The sequence below is a fragment of the Sinocyclocheilus rhinocerous genome, unplaced genomic scaffold (assembly GCF_001515625.1).
Source record: "Sinocyclocheilus rhinocerous isolate Xijiao unplaced genomic scaffold, SAMN03320098_v1.1 scaffold779, whole genome shotgun sequence".
Lineage (NCBI taxonomy): Eukaryota > Metazoa > Chordata > Actinopteri > Cypriniformes > Cyprinidae > Sinocyclocheilus > Sinocyclocheilus rhinocerous.
Genome location: NW_015652150.1, coordinates 335,160 through 355,041, shown reverse-complemented (window position 1 = coordinate 355,041; position 19,882 = coordinate 335,160). Strand labels below are relative to the sequence as shown.

Genomic DNA, 19,882 nt, shown 5'->3' with positions numbered 1-19,882 from the left:
TGGTGTTTATTTAGCCTCTAATTGATATCCTGTTATAAATCTGTACACTAACGTTAGATGAGGTAAAATAAACCATGCATACGAGTCGATATTCTATTGATTTGTGCTTATTGGTGATAGAGCAACTTCTGATGAAATGTAAAAATAAATTTCCCAAATGACAACAATCATTGCAATTAAAATAGAGCAAAATAATATTTTTTTCATCATTTTAACCATTATACAGTAAGATGAAAATATGACGAAATGTGTAAGTTTCCACTGAGTAAAACTAGACTAAAATTTAAACAGTTTAGTTGACTAAAACTTGACTAAAACTAAAACAGGACAAGCTGACTAAATATGATAAAAACTGTTACATTTTTACACAGGACTAAGACTAATTTTTGGTGATCATCCTTAACATAAAAACAATTACCAGCTTATCGAATTGGCCAGAATGTTAATGTATGTGCAAAATACACCTCTTTTGAAATGGAAGAGAATTTATAGTCAGTTTCTACCAAAATTAAAGACATTTGGATTCTAGTCCTTGTCTTTCACAGGGCTGAGTATTCTGCAAAGCACCAGCACTCACTTTTACTCCCTGACATATTTAATGCACACGAAGACAGCTTATCTCATTTTATAAACCATAACTCTTTTTCATATATTATTCAGCTATCAGACCTCTTTCTGCTGAGTTGCTCTGCCTGAAGCCGTCTTGCTTAGACCCATTTTTAATAGAGCAGGTAAAAAGAGCAAACTTAGCTGAAGCCCCATCACTCCTCCATCAAACCTCCAACCTGGCTCGAACTTGCAGTCTTCACTTTTTTTACAGAAGGATCCATGGTTTTACAGAGCACCTGTGTTGTTGAGGTTTGGTCTTTGCGACTGTCTTACACGGGCTGTATAAGGGTTGAAGTGCTGTACTGAAGTAGTGTACTTTCTCCACTGGGTGCTGACATGATTTTGTTGGCATTTTCTTGTTGATGGTATAGTCCTTATTTTGTGTTTTGAGCTGAAGTTTGTGTTCTTATCTCTGGCTTTCATGTACAAGTGCTGGTACGGGCCGTGACATAAGCTTGTGGTGCAATTGAACCAGAATCTGATGTTAATGAGTTAGAGATGTTTGTTTGGGCTGTGCTGATTGAGGTCAGATACGTTGGCCCTTCGGCCACCTTTAGAGCACATTAAGCACAAATGCCTCTTTTTAATTCTTTGAAGGGTAGAAGACTGCCTCATTAGATAACAGTAATTGGTTTTTTGAAGAGAAAAAAGGTTAGTGAAGGAATAAAGACTGTTTACCTCTGAGGCTACTTCTATTTTTGTCAACTAGAAAGTAGGGATGTGCAAAACTGTATTTTAAAAATCTACTTGTCTGTGGTTTGTTTGAACGTCTCGTTGACTAATAAGGTATAGGGGTTGACCGATTATCGGCGCCGATATCAAGCATTTTTATGATTATTGGTATCGTTCATTTTCAAAATCGATTCGCCGATAAAATAACTTAATTTTGAAACACACTATTTGACTCTGATGCAGCCTGTCAGACCTCACCACTCTGTGGCCTAAAGCAATCTCCGCCCACCGCCCATCTGATTTGTTGGGAGTCACGAGTCCGAGCGCTTGCTAACTGGAGCTGCTTCAGTGATCACGGATCAGTTGTCTTTCAAAGGTAAGGCAGCAGCAGACGTTGCTTAAGTTGCAGTAACACTGAAGTTGCAAAACACCTCAATATTATCTATGATTTCTGCAATCGTGAATCGTGGAATCCAGTCATATAAATGGAATTTACTGTATGATGCGGAATGTCACGGAATTTGTCAAAGTTTGGATGAATTAATCAAAAGTAGGTCAGTACACTTAAATAGTCGCGCTATGGACTAGTATCTGTAAATATTAAGCTACAAAAATACTATTTAAATATGAATCCTGCATGTTCTGCGTGTCTCTGTGTATGTAAATGGCACAGACGCGCGGTTTTGTTTTCTACACATACAAAGTGTGACGCTCGCGGTGATTTCAGCTTCTGTCGTCTCACCACTACATGAGGACATAAATACATGAACAACATCTCCAGAACTGCTCTGACTCTCTGAGAGTCACTTCATGATCATTTGGCAGTTTCATTTGAGTAAAACTATCGTCATATCATTTACATAGGCTACAGAAACTTAAAAGTTCCTCATGGCAACCCGTCAAAATATAAGTTCAGGTTATCTTAAAGAAATTATCAGAAATATATTACTGTGGTGCAGTATGATATACATAATACTACTACAACAATTATTACAACGTTTGTTTGAAATAATAATCACACAATACGCTATTTCTTCCATGTTTTAATTTTAATAGTACCCTTTGTTTGCCAAAAATTAAAGAGTTTAACTCTCATTTGATTAAAAGATAAATTTAGTTGATTTATGCCTTCATTTGCACTGTACTGTAAAACTAACTGAAATTTCTAGTGTCACATAGGCCAAGATTAGGATGACAAAAATTGAGACATTTCAATAGGCTACTGAACTAAGTGTGCCTGTAAAAGGCTATTAGTGTTATAGTTTCATGAAAATAGTTGCAGTCTTCTTAACAACTTCTACAATATAGCTATGAAGACAATTTAATTATTTACACTTATTATAATTTTTTTAAGTTAATCCATTGATGTGCATTAGATGATGAATAGAATAGTCACCTCTACTATTGTAGGTTATGTTTTAGCCATCAGAAAATAATTAATGAGGAATTATGAGCGGTTATGCTATTACACAAATTTCTAACATGTAAATTATTGAAGCCAAATACTTACATTTCCCCAAGCTGTTTAGCTGTAGTACAGTATTCATAGGCTTAATCATGAAGCATACAGTGGCCCCACTTTTAACTCTCTTTATATTACCCTTATTTTAGATGGATGCACAGAGGAAGACAAGAGTAAGAAGTGCAGTGTTGGGAGTACTACACTCAACCAACACCAGGGAAGGCAGTTTTTGTCAGAGCCCTTGTTATTCTTAATTTTGACATTAATTTTCATTTTTACACCAGACATATATATCGGTTAAAAATATCGGTTATCGGTCTACTTGATCTATAATAATCGGTATCGGCCCTGAAAAACACATATCGGTCTACCCCTAATAAGGGAGCCCTGTGTAATAGGCTAGTTTCAGGTTCACCTGAACAAACGTGTTGCTTGCTTTCAAACTACACTAGAAGGTAAACAACAAAGTGTAGAAAACAAGCAGTTTTGCACAAACTGGGAGGAGTGGATGCTAAAGGATTTCTACACTTGTCTTAATTTTTTTTGCATTTATGTTACCTCATATTGTGTTACTAAATCAGTATTCATTTTAACTAAATATTTATTGAAATAAAATGTGATCCAGTGAGTGTGAATTTATCATTTGAATTGTGGCTTGCATTGAAAACCAATGGCCGGGTTATGGATAGGAGCGTTTTCTTAATAATAGTTTAATTGCTAGTTGGCGTTCCACCACTAATAATATTGTAGTTTTTGACTACCAGGTCACTATCATGATCCATCTCCACAAAGATGACATGAAATAAAAAAGAAATCAATTTTGTAAATGCATGCTATTGGTCTTATTATGGGAGCAATTTCTTTGGACATCATATATTCAAGCTCACATTCAAATCTGCCTCCATCCAATCAACAACCAATGATTTATTCTGAATGTAACAATACAGCAGAAAAAAAATCAGTTTCTGCAATACAATTTTAAATATTCTTTCAGTGCAACTTCCAGGTCTTGTGAATTAAAATAATAATAATTAAACTCCTTTCTTGGCTTTCCTTTTTTACATAATTTATAATATACTATTTTTATTATTTTGTTTTTTTAATGAAGTTTTGGTCACATAAATTGGCCTGGATGTAACATTGGAGCTGTGCTTTTAGCCTGCTATTGTACTGGTTTATTTGGTGTAAAATAAATTAAGGATGAGTTATGATTAGAATTGCTTAACAGTTTTTCCTCAGAGTTTGTCATCTTCCATATTTGCAACTTTTTCAGTTTTCGTCAACCTCAGACTCCAATCTGCTCCAGACTCCAAACTCCTTGTACGCTTCATGCCTGCATCCTGATTAAATTGATGAAGGTGATGCAGGCGTAATGTCAGCCATCAAATTAATATGACAAGCTACCCAGCCTGACGACTCAGGGTGAATTATTACAATCATTTTTCCAATCATTTTCTCGGTCTCTGAGAAATGTGTTGCTGATATCCTCCCTGAGATCTTGAAGTCTGAAATGTCTGACTTTTGCCCTCTGATATACACATTGTGTGATGGAGAGAAGTAATCGGACTTACAAGAAACCAGTCCTTGAGTCCAGGCAGCCCTCAGTCTCATTATGATAGTCTGTTGCTGTGAGAGATTCCAGATTTAATACGTTTTATTCTCTTCCTTTTTGTCCCGTAATGCCTTTATACCAGGTCTTAATGGGCACTTACATGGAGAGCGATTTGCAGCAACGATGTGACTGGAAGTCATTTGTTTTCAATAATAGTTGGAGATTTGAAGTTCACTGTTGGAGACAGTGAAACTCACTCAATTTGTTGCCGCCTTTGGATACTTCAGTGAAGTAAAATTGCCTTGTCAACCTCCCACGGTATCAGCATCAGTGTGAGTGCTCCTTTATGCTACAAGGTTGAGCTCTTTCAGGCTGTACAGGCAATTATTAGATTCCTCGGTTCATTTCTTAACTATAGGTATTCCATTTTCAGTTGTATTTACCCAGCAACAAGATATTAACCTGACCCTGCCTTTACTGCAACATTTAATGAACTCTGAACCAATCCTGATACCTTTTTAATTTCTGAAAAAAAAAAAAAAACTGTTCTACTTTTTCCAAGTGCCTTAGCACTTCTTCTCAACTCTGGATTTTAGCCACTCTGTGTACAAGACACTTCACGATTTAAACAACCTTTATGTTGAGAATTTCCAGCCTCTCTGCAGTGGCTGTTATTAAATGTTAGGTTGCTCCACGCCATTAAATGGGACCTTTTCAAAGCTCTGCGTGTATGTCCACGCAGTGTGAAATTGAGTTTTATGAAGTGCGGAGTTCAGAGTCAGTGGGAACGTCGAGCGGAACACGTGTCACGGAGGTTAAACTGAGAGCAGTGAACTGGATTTCTTTATTCTGCAAAGACATCTCTATGTATCCAGCTCATAATACAGTCACAAAATCTGATAGTCTTGCACATTGTCTGCTGAGATTACCTCACCTTAAAATGACACGGCTCAGTGTCACCCTGGGTCGTTTCCGGGTGACTTCCCTGTGATTGTATTCTGGTGATGATTGTTGGAGGACAGTTTGCAGTCACGGAAACATTAGGGTGTTTCTTCAACTTTTGTGTTTTATAACTTTTGCTGCATTTCAATAGCTTTGGTTTTATCCTTGTTGTATTATTGCATGTACTAATTTATGAGCATCTAAACACGTTTATAAATTTTAATTAAAAATGTTCAATTATGGCTGTCCCACAGTCTTTCTTCATTTTATACTGTACTTGTTTGCCAACCTTGTGCCATTGAAGAGCATGCTTGAAATGATTTATTATATAGTCTTGGGTAAAAGTTTGGTGTTAGTATTATTATTATTTTATTTTTTATTTTTTGGAAGAAATTAATACTTTTATTCAGTAAGGATCCATTAAATTGACAGTAAAGATATCTATAATGTTACAAAATATTTCTATTTCAAATAAATGCCATTTGTTTTGAATGTTCAATTCATCAAAGAATCCTGAAAAATATACCACAGTTTCCACAACACTGATAATAAAAGAAATGTTTTTTAAGTACCAAATCAGCATATTATTTCAGCAGTAATTGCTGCTGAAAATTCAGCTTTGCCATCACGTGAATATTTATTTATTTTATTTTTTTATTTGATTTTGGTTAAATAAATGCAGCCTTGGTTAGCATAAGATGCTTCTTTCAAAGACATTTAAAAAATCTTATCAACCACAGACTTTTGAATGGTAGTAAGTGCATGACAAAAATTCAATCAAGGTAAATAACACTTAAACAAGATATTTTGTGCATCACATACAGTCAAACTGTAATTTTAACAAATGATACAAAAAAGTAATTTTTTTTTTATTGTGTAGGATACATAAAATGCTAGCAATGAAATTAGCCTCAGACACAAAGTGTTTTTTATTACTTTTATTATTTGCATCTGCAATGCATTTGTTAACTTTTATTGGATAAATTGAATTTTAACATTTAAACGTGTGTTTAAGAGTTTATTTTCTAAAGGGCCAAAATGCCTGTAGTTGAAGAAACATCCATCATGGAATAAAGATTCGACTCTTAGCAGCATATAACCAAAGTCTCTTTAATGCAAGTCTGTTTACTCGATGGGCATCTTCATAACAGCATCCCCGGGCAGCTATTTGTGTAGGTAATAGGCATTTGAGTACATTTTCTGTCTGCTTGAATGGGAACAAAAATTGCCAGAAGATTGCATTTCAATAATATATCTCAAATCCGCAATAAAATCTGACAACAAGGGTATAATACGCTTTTGCTGGTGTGTTCATGTTGTTTGGGAAGGACATTGCAGTGCTCAGTGAATGCCAAGGACCCAGTTCAGATATCAGATCGTAATGGAGAGTTTAACTATGCCACTAAAGGTTCCTGAATCTTTAGCCTCTCTCGAGAGGGAAGAAAGGTCAGCGAGGCGGGAATGGAAGCTAGCAGGTTGTGGTGTCAGTTAGCCGCCAGGGTCACTGATGGACGGTTTGTGTGCTTTAATAGGGTCTTTAAATACGCATGATTCACAGTTCTGCCGTTCCTCCTACTCAAGCGTCGGGTTGCCAGATTCTCTTGCGAACACTGAGCGTTTCTTGCCAGTGAGATGGCTGTATTACAGAATAGTGAGGGCATTAATCTGATGGCAGGCCGTGTGCTGACACTTGCCATGAATGCAGAATCTGATTAAATAAATCCAGAAATAATGCTTTTCTGTCCCGGTGGACACAATCTACTTGCATTAACAATAGCAGCAATCAGGAATCCACTGGAGCTGTAAACTTTCAATAAGAGAAGAGTATTTAATGGACCCCTAGCCAGGCCTGATGCTATATTTTACGTGAATGAGATTGAGGCTGTGAGGGTTAGCTGCTGTTCGTTCTAATAGGTTGTGCTGTCTTGAGGTGCTATATAACATCTCTATATCACGCCAGTTTTCTCAGAATCATTGTTTGAAGGAACCGTGTATTTTCAGTGTTTCGGCTGAGCAATTGACTAGCCTTTGATTGTCTCTTCCTCGTAGCTTAATTTTCATTTGCGCAAATGAAGTATCCCTGATTAAGGTCCATTGAATGCTCCTGCTCTCTCATTAAACGTTTATGGCTATTTATTTTATTATGCAGTAGATAGAAATTATATTTACTCATCCAACTGTTTTTTACTATATTATTTGTCATAGTTGTTAATATATCACCTGATTATTCTGTGAATTATTCTGTTTTCCTTTTAACAGGACTCTTCCTGCATATATTATCGTACTTATGTATTTTTTATGAACTAGGCTTTGCTTAGTCCTGAGCTTTTTCTATGCTAAAAATAGAATGTTTAGTTTAGTTTAAAACTTTATGGGGAGTTTTAAAAAGCTACTTGTCTTCTATTCTGGTGTTAGTGAAGAAAAGTTTCAGAATGACTACTCTGGAGTTTGGAGAGATAGCAGGACACGGTTTGCTGAACTTGGGCTGATAAAGGCATTAGAGAGGATTACACCGTTTAATTGCAGCTTTGTTCATAGTGCTTTTGTTTGAGGTTTTTGTTAATCAAGTGTGCATCAAATTAATGGTTCCACGTTGATAAAGACTATCAGGAAATGTATTCATTTGAGCATTTTTGTGTTTATAGTGTTCACAAAAAACTGGAAATAAAACACCTAATAAATAAGTAGTGTTTTTTTTAATAAAGAAATTAATAATAATAATAATAATATATGCGTGTATAATATAGTAAAACAATTTAACATAATTATATAGCCTACATAAATAACATAATACTACTACCTTCATAGCTATACAAATAACATCTTTTTTGTGGGTATTGCAGGGTAAGTGCAAACCTGTACTACCTTTGTATTTTTTATTTATTTAAAAAAAAAAAAAATTTTTTAAGTAATTTGTTATTTATGGTTAAGTCTATAATATTCAACTCTGTATCATTGAGTATTTTTTTATTTATTCATCTTGTGGCAGAAAAACTGGCCTAAAGGACAGACCAGCAGAAATCCTTGTTCAAGTATGCATGACTGATTGAACAGGTGTTTTTCTGTTTGTGTGCACTGAACACAGCGAGTCAACTTTTCTTGTCCTTGAAGATACATGTCCTTCAAGATTCAATAGCTGAAACGTCTTTTTCCATCTCATTAAATAGTCCATATTTTAGCTGGTTGTTAATGGTTTAAGTGCTTCCCGGTGGATGTTGTAGTCTTTGGCATTGGTGGTGATTGGCAGCTGAGTATTTATACAGAAAGAACTGTCATTTAGGAAGTGTTTTAACACACACACCTCTTCTCGCCATCAACCACATTGTGACATGCCGGTGTTGATAAAATGCTCTTTAAAAAAAAAAAAGTCATTATAATGTTCTCATCTGTTCTTCTTTGTTTACAGGTTCAACTACAGATCGACTAAATCATTTGTTTATTAATTATTTGATCATTGTTCACAGTGTATTAACATTTCATTTTTAAAATATATTAGAAACTGTTGAAATTAAGATTAGTAAATACTGTAGGAGTATTGTTCAGTTCATTGTTAGGTCATGTAAATGTAGATAACAAATAAAAAAAAGTGATGAATATTAATAAATGGAACCTTTTTGTAGTGTTACCATATTTCCTTTATTTTTCTTTTTAATATCTTTTCCTTTATTCCATTTTTTCCTTTTCTTTTTTTTTCATGTGTGAATACACTGTGAAATACGCATATCGCAGTGGCACATTTTCCAGTATTTTAAAACTAATACAAATGTTTCATTTAAGATCAAGATTGATTTAACCTCAGTGCATGTGAATCTTTCTGCCATCCACACCCACCGCTAAAGTAGCTCTTTTAAAATCTATTATGCCGTTTCCTGACAATTCCTTTCACTTCCTAATCTAGAAATACTGCTACAAATTATTTGTAGTTGAATGCATGATGTACACATTGTTGCTGCATTCTCATGCTGAATGTTTGCATTTTATATAGTCGCTTGTGACTCAACATCACAAACGGCATGAAATCATTTCAGCTTCTTCCAAGCTTAGGGATTGGCTCGATTTCTTTGACAGCAGGCTTCTTACATTATAACGCTCTGACCTTGTTCCACGAACTGTTGCTGCTACAGCATTATTCACATATAGCATCAATACAGAACTTCCAGTAATGTTTCAGCTCTGTAAATTGCTAGATCTGTTTTTTCGGCATTTCAACAACGGTTCTTGTTAATCTATGACCTCTATATAAAGAAAAAAGCAGTTAAATGCCACAGGCTGTTTATGTGCAAGCGCCTATGGACAGACAGCATGGGCGATTTCTGCTTGAAAACTGCATCTTCGTCCCTAAATAAGGCCACCCCCTTTAACACTCCCTGTCACTGAGAAGTGCAATGCTACTGAACCTAATGAGCTCCTTCCCTGGCTGGAGAAAGTTTGGCTAGCGTTTGGCATCTGACAGCTCTGGTGTTGGAGCTGTAGGGGGACTGCAGAAGGCAGGGAACAGCATCTGTTATGTACACTTCAAGCAGTCGTTATACGGCCTTCAGAGCAGGCTGGTCTGTTCTCGGCAGAGCCTGCAGACGCCGCACATCACATGAGAGATGAAAAAGAGAGGGTGGGAATGTGGAGGTAAAAGACAGGGTATTTCCTTTCTTGCTGTTTTTGGCTGCTAAATTCAGCTTCGAAAATGAAAATTGTCATAATTTACTCACCCCTCATGTTGTTCCAAATCTGTATGACTATTTGTGGAACACAAAAGAAGATATTTTGAAAATTTACTGACCCATCTACAAACGTAGATGAATTTGTTTCTTCATCTGAACAGAAATTTTGCATTACATCACTTCCTCACCATTAGATCCTCGGCAGTGAATGGGTGCCGTCAGAATGAGAATTCAAACAGCTGATAAAAACATTTAAAAAATCAACACGACTCCAGTCCATCAATTAATGTCTTGTGAAGTGAAAAACTGAGATGCATGTTTATGAGATGCAAATCCATCATTGAGGTGTTCTAACTTTGAACAGTCACTTCTGTCCAAAATATCATTTATAAAATACCAATAATCCATAATAACATTTCCTCAAGTGAAAGAGTCTGTATCCTGTTTTCCTCTCACGTGAAAATATTTGTTTAGAACTGTTTTGGATTATTTTTGCTTGTAAACAGTTCTTGATCTGTGCATATTTCTCTCCTGATTCAAATGAGACAACTTTTTCACTGGAAAAAGCAATATTGTAGATGGAGGATGCCAACATTTTAAAGATAAAAATGTTTTATTGATGGAATTGTCAGTGAAGGATTTGCTTTACACAAACACAGCTTTTCACTTCACGAGACGTTAATTGATGGACTGGAGTCGTATGGATTACTTGTGGATTATTGTGTTGTTTTTATCAGCTGTTTGGACTCTCCTTCTGACGGCACTCATTCACTGCAGGGAAACCACTGGTGATGTGCTAAATTTCTCCAAATCTGTTCTGATAAAGAAACACATCTACTCCTTGGAAAGCCTGAGGGTGATTGAGGGAAATATTGGGGTGAACTATTCCTTTAAGATGATTGATTACCAGGCTTCTAAGGGTGTGCTTGGGCTAAACTTCTCATTATCTTGGGTGTCTTGGGGCCAATCAAATATTTAGGAATGTTTACACACTTTCTTACAGCTGCTGATTGTGTTTATTTATTTTTTTCCTCTCTCTCAAACTGCTGCAGGCAAACTTCTGGTTGATCAATTTTGCATTTGATTACAACTAATAGCAACTGTGTTCCTGTGGCTCAGTGGTAGAGCATTGCGTTAGCAGCGCAAAAGGTCGTGGGTTCAATTCCCAGGGAACATACATACTGGTAAAAAAATGTATAGCCTGAATGCACTGTAAGTCGCTTTGGATAAAAGTGTCTGCTAAATGTATAAATTATTATTAATGAATTATTAACTCCCATATCTCGTCTTTTGCAGGTATATCCTGGTCTGATGGTGACGGCGGGACTGATCCACTACATACTGAATCTGCTTCATGTGACGGTGCACATACGTGATGTCTGCGTGTTTCTGGCCCCTGTTTTCAGCGGCTTGACCTCCATTTCTACCTTCCTGTTGACACGGGAGCTGTGGAACCAGGGTGCCGGCCTGCTGGCAGCATGTTTCATTGCCATCGTACCAGGCTACATATCACGCTCTGTGGCCGGTTCGTTTGACAATGAGGGCATTGCCATTTTTGCCTTGCAATTTACCTACTACTTATGGGTGAGTTAGATTAAAATATCACACTTTGTTTATTCATCTTCGTTCATCAAAACTATCGATTTTGATATACCATGTCTTATGAAGCCATTTGATAGCCATTTATCGTTATTTACTGTTAATCATGACATCTGTCCTCACGAGAGAACAAGAGTTCACAGGGGCGGAGCTAGGGTTGGCCACCCCACTCACAACTGCTGCTTTTGTCTTTTTTCTTGACAAGAATTGCATTTATTTAGATGCAGAACTTCGTTATGACCACATCAAATGGGTAACTTTTCAGACGTGCACTCCAACTTCACCTCAGCGCCAGGCGCTAGTCAAACGAGCGCGGAAATGGTAAAGGTGATGAGGGAGCTTCAGTAGAACAACGGTGAACTGTGGTCAAATGAGATGTTGTCAGGCCATATGTCAGTAAAAACTAATTTTCCTGTCCTGTCAGCCGTTATACTGTGCTCATAACACGGGCTCTTGAAGTGCACGCACAAATGCAGCAGCGCGTGCTGTGTATCATTTCATATTAAAGCACAAAAGAAACAAGAGGATGCAATGTCGTAGTTATGTCGTCAGTTAAGTCATGAAGTTACCATAAAGGCGATTAACTCTTTCCCCGCCTGCATTTTTCAAAAAAGTTGGCAGCCACCGCCAGCATTTTTTTTTACATTATGCAGTTTTCATTTATATGCTGCCATTGCTGATGATCGCATTATTTTTCATATCTATGTGTTTACATAAGAGATCGCTCGTTTCTCCGTCCTGTACACATTTGTTTTTGTTCGGGAGGTTTTGTACTCGTTCAGAAGATGTGTAATAGCGCCCCCTAGTGTATAACAGTGAAAACACGAAAAGCCGTAAAACCTCATCTTTGGCGGGGAAAGAGTTAAAACTGCCTTAAAACTGTGCATGCATGTATTTGTTATATATGGGTCACATTAAAGAACATGTCTCTGAAATTCAGTGCTTTTCAAAACTGTCCTGGAGCATCCCAGCATTGTTTCCCTCATCTAACATAGTAGCTCATTAGTAGAGACTTCAAACCTGAAGTTTGTCAGAAAAGGTAAAGAGTTGTGAGAAAATATGTTGCGTGTCAGATTGGCGTCATGTTCAGCAGCAGCACCTCTTAAAGCAGCCAAAATAACCTAATAACCCAACTCCTGTGATGTCTGTTAATCAAAGAAAAAAAGAGGAAATCAATAACTTTTGTAGCTTTAAGGATTCAATTGTTTAATTTAGAATTTAGTGTTTGGAGCTCGTCAGTGAACAACGGCTCTGTGTAGTTAATGCTGCTCAATGTGAAAGCACGCACGTGATGGAGATTTACCGCTGATTACAGAACCGGCTTTCTGACAAGATGCGCGTTAAATATCGCATGCGATTTATCGTGCAGCCCTAGTCTGAATCATTAGTTAGAATCAGTCTGAATCATTAGTTAATCTAAGTGATCCGGTGATCTGGTTCTTTTGAGTCCTATCTTTTCAGTAAATCAGAGAAGAGAAGATTATCAGTGAATAACTTGTCTGTTCATAACAGTTATCGTTTGACTTCAAAAGACTTGGAATATAGCGCATGAGTCATGATGCCCATTGTTCTAAATCAATTTCAGAAAGTCTTGCGCTGTCCCACACAGTTGAAATGATGAATTAACCTTAATAGACATCCATCACGTTTTTTCAGCTGAACGACGCGACCGCTGGAACGGATGCAGTGGCAGCATACTTTGTCTCTTTTGGCTCTGTGATTTTTAGCCCATCTCCTCCCTCTGGAGCTCGCTGTCAACTGAAACGCCAAGGACTTTGCTGTCAAGCTTGCCTTAAACATTGAATTTCCTTGGTCTCTTTCTTCTCTCTGAGTGTTCGTTGTCTTGGCTTTGTTTGAGGTGATTGTATTGGACCCTTTATTTGGGATTAGTGGAATTAACTTAAGTTTGTCCTCTCCACACAGGTGAAGTCGGTGAAAACTGGCTCGGTCTTCTGGGCCATTGGCTGCTGCCTCTCGTACTTTTACATGGTGAGTTTTCATTGGATTTTTTTTTACCTTCAGGTGGTTTATGGCATTTCATTTCTATTAATGGTACGTGGTAATGCTATAGTAAATTACTTGGACAGCTTTTCCTGCCACTGCTTATAGGAAATTACACTGCCGTTCGAAAGTTTGGGGTTGGGGTTTTTTCCTAATAGAAATGATGCTCACCAAGGCTGCATTTATTGTTGAAACATATAGTAAAAACAGTAATGTTGTTAAATGTTATTACAATTTCAAATAACTGTTTTCTATTTAATGTATTTTAAAATGTAATTTATTACTTTGATGGCAAAGATGAATTTTCAGCAGCCATCGAAGGGCACAGGTAAATATGACATTTATTATAATGGGTTTATTTGAGGATTGGTTTAAGTTCACTTAAATTAGAAGTTTTTTTTTCTTCTAATAAATGTTAAAATTTAAAGCTATCAATTATACTGAATAATTTTGTAATGTCGAATGCCTATAGTTAGTGGTTAAATATTAGGGGAAATAAAAAATTTCATAGAGACATCAGTAGTATTGGTGGATTGATGGATGCCATTAAACAAATGTTAAAAAATGTACTGCCTTTGTTTTTTTCCACATTAATTTGAAGACTGAATGTAAAGTTATTGCAATATAAAAGTATATTTAAAAACTTTAATGTTAGATGAGATTAATCGCAATTAATTTCAGAAAAAAATGTGTGATTTTAATTTTTTTAATCATTTGATTGCACTACTTTTTAGTAAATCACTTGATTTGGGTAACAAAATTGGTCTGAATCATTTGTTCATGAATCTGAATACGGTTCTCTGTTTATTGATCTTATCAATGAATCACTTGATTTGAATTGGTCTGCTGCATTTATTGTTGAAACATATAGTAAAAACAGTAATGTTGTTAAATGTTATTACAATTTCAAATAACTGTTTTCTATTTAATGTATTTTAAAATGTAATTTATTACTTTGATGGCAAAGATGAATTTTCAGCAGCCATCACTTCAGTGTCACATGATCCTTCAGAAATCATTCAAATGTGCTGATTTGGTGCTCAGAAACATTTCTTTTCAATGTTGAAAATCTTTTGTAACTTTATAAATGTATTCTAAGTATTAATTTCTTTTAAGAAAATGTACTTAGCCCAAACTTTTGAACGTAGTGTATAACATGACCAATGTAGTCCAATTTGGTATTAAGTGACTTGTGAATTTATTATTTTCGCTGACTCAGTCAGAACGACTATCAAATGAGTTACAAACAAACCCATCAGTCTAAAACGGCCCATTTACCTACTGAATCAATTGCGCATTTTGGAATTAACATTTGATTCACTCACTGAACCGTAAGTCATTACTTGGGCTTATCAGTTGATTCATGAACTTTGTTTTACTTAAGGTTCATGAGGCGTAAAACAGTGTAATTGCTATGAAATTGTTACATAATATAAAGTTAAGTATCCATAATCATTAAGTGGAATCGTGAGCTGAACCAGAATCATTAAATTCTTATGATTTCTGTCCATAGTGTTGGGTGTTCTGGGGCTGGTTGCACGTCTCTCTTGCTCTTTTTCAACCCATTAATGTGATATGTAAAATAAATGAAAAAGCAAACAGCGCCATCCATCATGCCACCCGCCAGTCGGTTATGAATATCAGCCATTTCTGAAACTTGAGATTCTTCCCCTGGAGGAAGGCAGCGCTCATTAATAATGGAAGCCTACAGCCCTGCCCAGCACCCAATAGACTCTGGCTTTCCAAATGTCTTTATAAACATAAATGACACCAGTGTAATCGGAGCCATCTGCTCCATCGAGACCTTGGGGTCCAGTACAGTTCGATATGGCCCAGAGGCGCTACCGGGGGGCGTGAGTTGAGAGATGCTCGCTTGAACGGGACATCCTCGGTGACCTAGAAAAGTGCAGAGGTTCCAAAGGCTGAGTGTGCTAATGGAGTTTTCTGGTAAATGTGGTGTATCATAAGGGTGAGAGCCAGCAGAGACCTGGGCGATATTATATATAACTTGGTCACGACACACTGCGTTTCTTTACCTTTAGTGTGTGGTTATTCAAACAGTGGTATATATGGGTGTGAGTTAGGCTATTTACAAACTGCCTTTTTTACGATGTGTCACTATGCAAAATCCATTGATATAAATGGGAATAGTGCGCTGTCAAGATGAGAGAGATACCACAAATGTCTACAGTACAGTTTGCTGTATTTCTGCTTTATTTAAATTTAGAACGGCTCTTTCCATGCCATAAATGAGCCTACACATTCGTTCCTGTCAAACGCTCTGTCAAAGTGTCGTAGTGTGTAGGCAAACTAAAGCAGTCATAGGACACAACATACAGTCAAGATATATCTGTGTTAAAATTATTCTTAACTCAATCACGGGTGAGTGAAATCTAACAGTTTATTAGCCAATGGCTAATAACAGACATTTAGTTGCCTAGCACAAAATTGAATTGGTGCTGTTTTCTGAACTAATTTTGGGGTTTCTGGGTTAAATATATTTAGGGGAGCGTCATTTTACCAGCGTTGCCCAATACAGCTGTACTACACCATGTTACAGCACAGTAGCGCTATTGCAAACAGGAACAAGTATACTACATAGAAATTTCCTGTCCTGCTATTTGAGCGGACTTTGCTTTTACAGTGAGCATGAGCGGTATGAGTATGGTATGAGTGTTTGCATGGGTCGTGTGCAACTCAACAGAACGCACATTCATAGAGCAGAATATTGAGCGGAGCTTCACACCACGCAGTGACTGCTAGAGGGAGAGTGAAATCTGCACGCTGAACACTGCTGGGCGGTGCGGCGCGCCATACATTTTCGGCCCATATTTTCGCCCACTTTTCTCTTTTGCCCAAAAACTGAAAATGCCATTTTTGGCTGATAATTTTCGGTAGCCGAAATTTCAGTGCATCCCTACAATACATTTTATTAAATGGAAAAAAACATTTTAGTCGACAATGTCACATCGTAACAAACCAAACTTAAACAAATGTATGTTTGCGAGGATTTAAAAAAAATTTTCTTTACATTTTTACTAGGGGTGTAACGATTCACTCGTTTTCTCGATGCATCGATTACAAACCCTGCCGATGCATATGCATCGATCTTGAAACATGGATTTTTGAATTGTGAATCGCCGATTTCGGACAGTAATCGATTTAAAACGCTAAGAATCGAATGAATCGCGATATAGCGATTCAATGCTTTCAAAATATATACACATGTATACGAATGTACGAAGGAAACTGTTAAAATAACCACAGCATTAACAACAACCTTGAAATAAGAGCAGAGGTTTATCTGATAATCAGATGCAAGAAAGTAGCATTTGTTGCTATAGCAAACAGACATCAGGTGCGTTTTCTTTCAGAATCATCATTCGCCGATGGAGAGGAAAAGTTAAATACTATAATTGACATCATTTATTACAGTACAGACACTATAAAGTATATTTTCTACCTTATTCTGTGCAGAAAACTGAAATAATTGTAGTATATAAACATAAAATTGCCATTAGGAAAAAATTATAGATTACAAATGATTGATTATTGTCCAGCAGTGTATTTGATTTCTTAGAGCAAATTCAAAGTAAGAGATAAGAAAATAATTCCTTGTAAATAATAATACATACATACAATTATTGTATTTGACATTTCTGTCACTTCTGAAATGATGGTTACGCCCCTGGGTGTGACAAAACGTTAGCCTATACATAATACTTTTAAAAACTTTTTTTTTTTTAAATCTTGGCTTACATAAATTTCTATATATGCCATGTCATGCCATAGCATCATTAAACTAGCATCTAACAATGGACAAGTGTTTTTTTTTTCTTTTTCTCTAACCTATGGTTCTGTAACCATAAAGGCTGCTGTGTAATTTGCCCCCCTGACTAGGCATTTAAATACTTTAGGGAAAGCATTTAAATAATCCTGTGAATACACTTAAAAAATGCAGAATCGAATCGTTGATCGAATCAAATCGAATTTAATTGTGAATAGAATCGAATTGAATCTTTCTGAATTGGCAAAAATCGTTCTTGAATCAAATCTAAAACCTATGAATCGTCGAATCAAATCGATTCACAATGTGAATAACTTAATATGCTTATGAAGATTAATATACACAACATAAACACGCAAGACACCATGAAGGACTTTTTTTCATTGTTGTAACCTGAACCCCTGAAATAATAGCATTATAATTAATATACTGAAGTATTAGCTACTTGCCTAAAACTATTGATTCCTAAACTGAGAATCATGATGCAGTATCATGAGGCAAAATATTGCAGTATGCTGTGTTTTATTGTGTGCCACATGACATGTGTTTTGTGTTGCAGGTGTCTGCGTGGGGAGGATATGTCTTCATCATCAACCTGATTCCTCTCCATGTTTTTGTGCTGCTCCTTATGCAGCGCTTCAGCAGGAGGCTGTACATCGGTGAGTCACCTGTGTTGTGTGTATGTTTGTGTGAGCGTCTCTGGTTTTTGTATGAAGTGCACACATCACCGCCCATACAATCACGCCACGTAGTGCTTGTTCTCCTGTACAATAATGAAGCATGAACCTGCTTTTTCCCACTTGCTTTTTGATTTGGACACACAGAGATGCTTGTGCAGTCGTGGTTGACAGCATGAGTCTCTCTATATTGACAGCAGAATTTAAAGTTGACTTTAATGTTTAATGGCACATTTTTTCCACCCACTTCACTCTTGCATTTCACAACCAACCACATAAGCAGCGCTGATCTGAGGATACATGGATCTTCATGTCATGGAAAAAGCCTTTGAATTCAGATTCGCTGTCTTAAATGCCAAAACAGCATGCTAACTGTGTCAATTAGAACCTCTGCTAGCACGAATAAGCTAGCATAAGCTAAGACAACAGTTATTTTCCTTTAAGAGCAAAGAGTAATTTTTGGAGTACTTTTGTTCATCTTTGATGGGTTCCGCCAAAGTTTAGGTGGATTAATAATTAAAGGTGCAGTGTTTTTGTGAGGCTCCTGAGTGAGCACTCTGATAAAAGAATGGGGCCTTGTGCCACTGGGCTAATTTTGTTTAAATCTTTATTAGCCCCTCCCATTCTGCCGCAGCTGCCGGTGCAAAATGCGCTACTGATGGATGCTGGGTATTAGCTCAGTTCGTCTCCTTTCTGGAAAGTTCTTGCACTTGCCGCAGGTCCCACTACATATTTGCCATGGCCCGACTCCACATGGAGTATCACTGCCACCTGTCCTAATAGATCATAGTGATTAGATTAAGTAGCACTGCTCTCGGTTTATGGGGCCGGGGCTTGGACAAAGAACAGCAGTCATGTTTAGAGATGGATGGAGAATGGAGTAAAACCAGTGGGATCTGTTTATTGCGTTTCTGTTTCACCTTGTTGTCTCCTCCTAGAGTGACGTCTGCTTTGGTAGCCTCAGACATCACGCTAACAGTTTGTGTAATGACTGTTTAATGTATATCTAGCCCACAGAAATGACATGAACTGTCTGTAAATCATCATGTCCAAACTGATTGGCTAGTTGATACTTAACTTTCGAGGGTTGCCTAAGTTGGTTTGCCAGTAGCCCTTTTTCTCGAGTCTTCGGTGGCACATGATCCTTCAGAAATCATTCTGAAATGCTAATTTGGTGCTCAAGAAACATTTCTTGCATATCAATGTACAAAACAGTTATGCAGCTTAATATTTTTGTGGAAACCATGATACTTTTTTTTTCTGGATTCTCTGAATGGAAAGTTCAAAGAATGTAATTTCATTGAAATGGACATGTTTTATAACGATGTAAATGCTTGTATTCTGTTTAATGCATCCTTGCTGAATAAAAGTATTTTCAAAAAAGATTCTTTCTGACGCCAGCTTGTGAAGGGTAATTAAACTAAAAGGGACAAATTCTAGTTTAATTTTGTGAGAGTCTTTCTCACATATTTACTGTACTTTCAGTCACAGAGACCCAGGACTTCTATAGCTAATATATCATGTAGGGATGTTCATTTTAACCAGTTAACCGATGGTAAGAATTTTGACCGAATAATACAATCAGTTAAACGGTTTAAAAAGTCATTTAATTTATTTTTTCAGTAATTTATCAAAATATTTAAAACGGTTTGCTGCATGGTTAAAATACGCTACGAGTATAAAAAATGTGTTTTTTAGGGGGAAAAAAAACAAGTCTCGTATAAGTCGCATTTTATTATTTCATTCAGAAATAGACCTAATGCCGACGCGAAATGTTTACAAACATTATAATAATAAACAGTTTAAACATAGCTAGTGTTAGTTCCCCTCACTCCACAACAAATCCTTTCAATTAACAGTATTTAGAAAAGAATTAAAAATATAAGAAGCTATAGCAATATAAATGACAAGCCAAAACGAATT

The 19,882-nt window shown here is 36.6% G+C and overlaps 1 protein-coding gene across 1 annotated transcript in view; it reads left to right on the top strand.

The window, feature by feature from the left end:
• LOC107713794 (dolichyl-diphosphooligosaccharide--protein glycosyltransferase subunit STT3B-like) overlaps nucleotides 1-19,882 on the top strand; it is a 50,344-nt gene that overhangs the window by 16,516 nt on the left and 13,946 nt on the right. Inside the window, exons 2-6 of the mRNA XM_016519405.1 lie at nucleotides 8,644-8,671; nucleotides 11,059-11,079; nucleotides 11,192-11,479; nucleotides 13,418-13,483; nucleotides 17,842-17,941. Of these exons, the coding sequence (XP_016374891.1) occupies nucleotides 8,644-8,671; nucleotides 11,059-11,079; nucleotides 11,192-11,479; nucleotides 13,418-13,483; nucleotides 17,842-17,941 (503 nt within the window). The remainder of the gene's footprint in view (nucleotides 1-8,643; nucleotides 8,672-11,058; nucleotides 11,080-11,191; nucleotides 11,480-13,417; nucleotides 13,484-17,841; nucleotides 17,942-19,882) is intronic.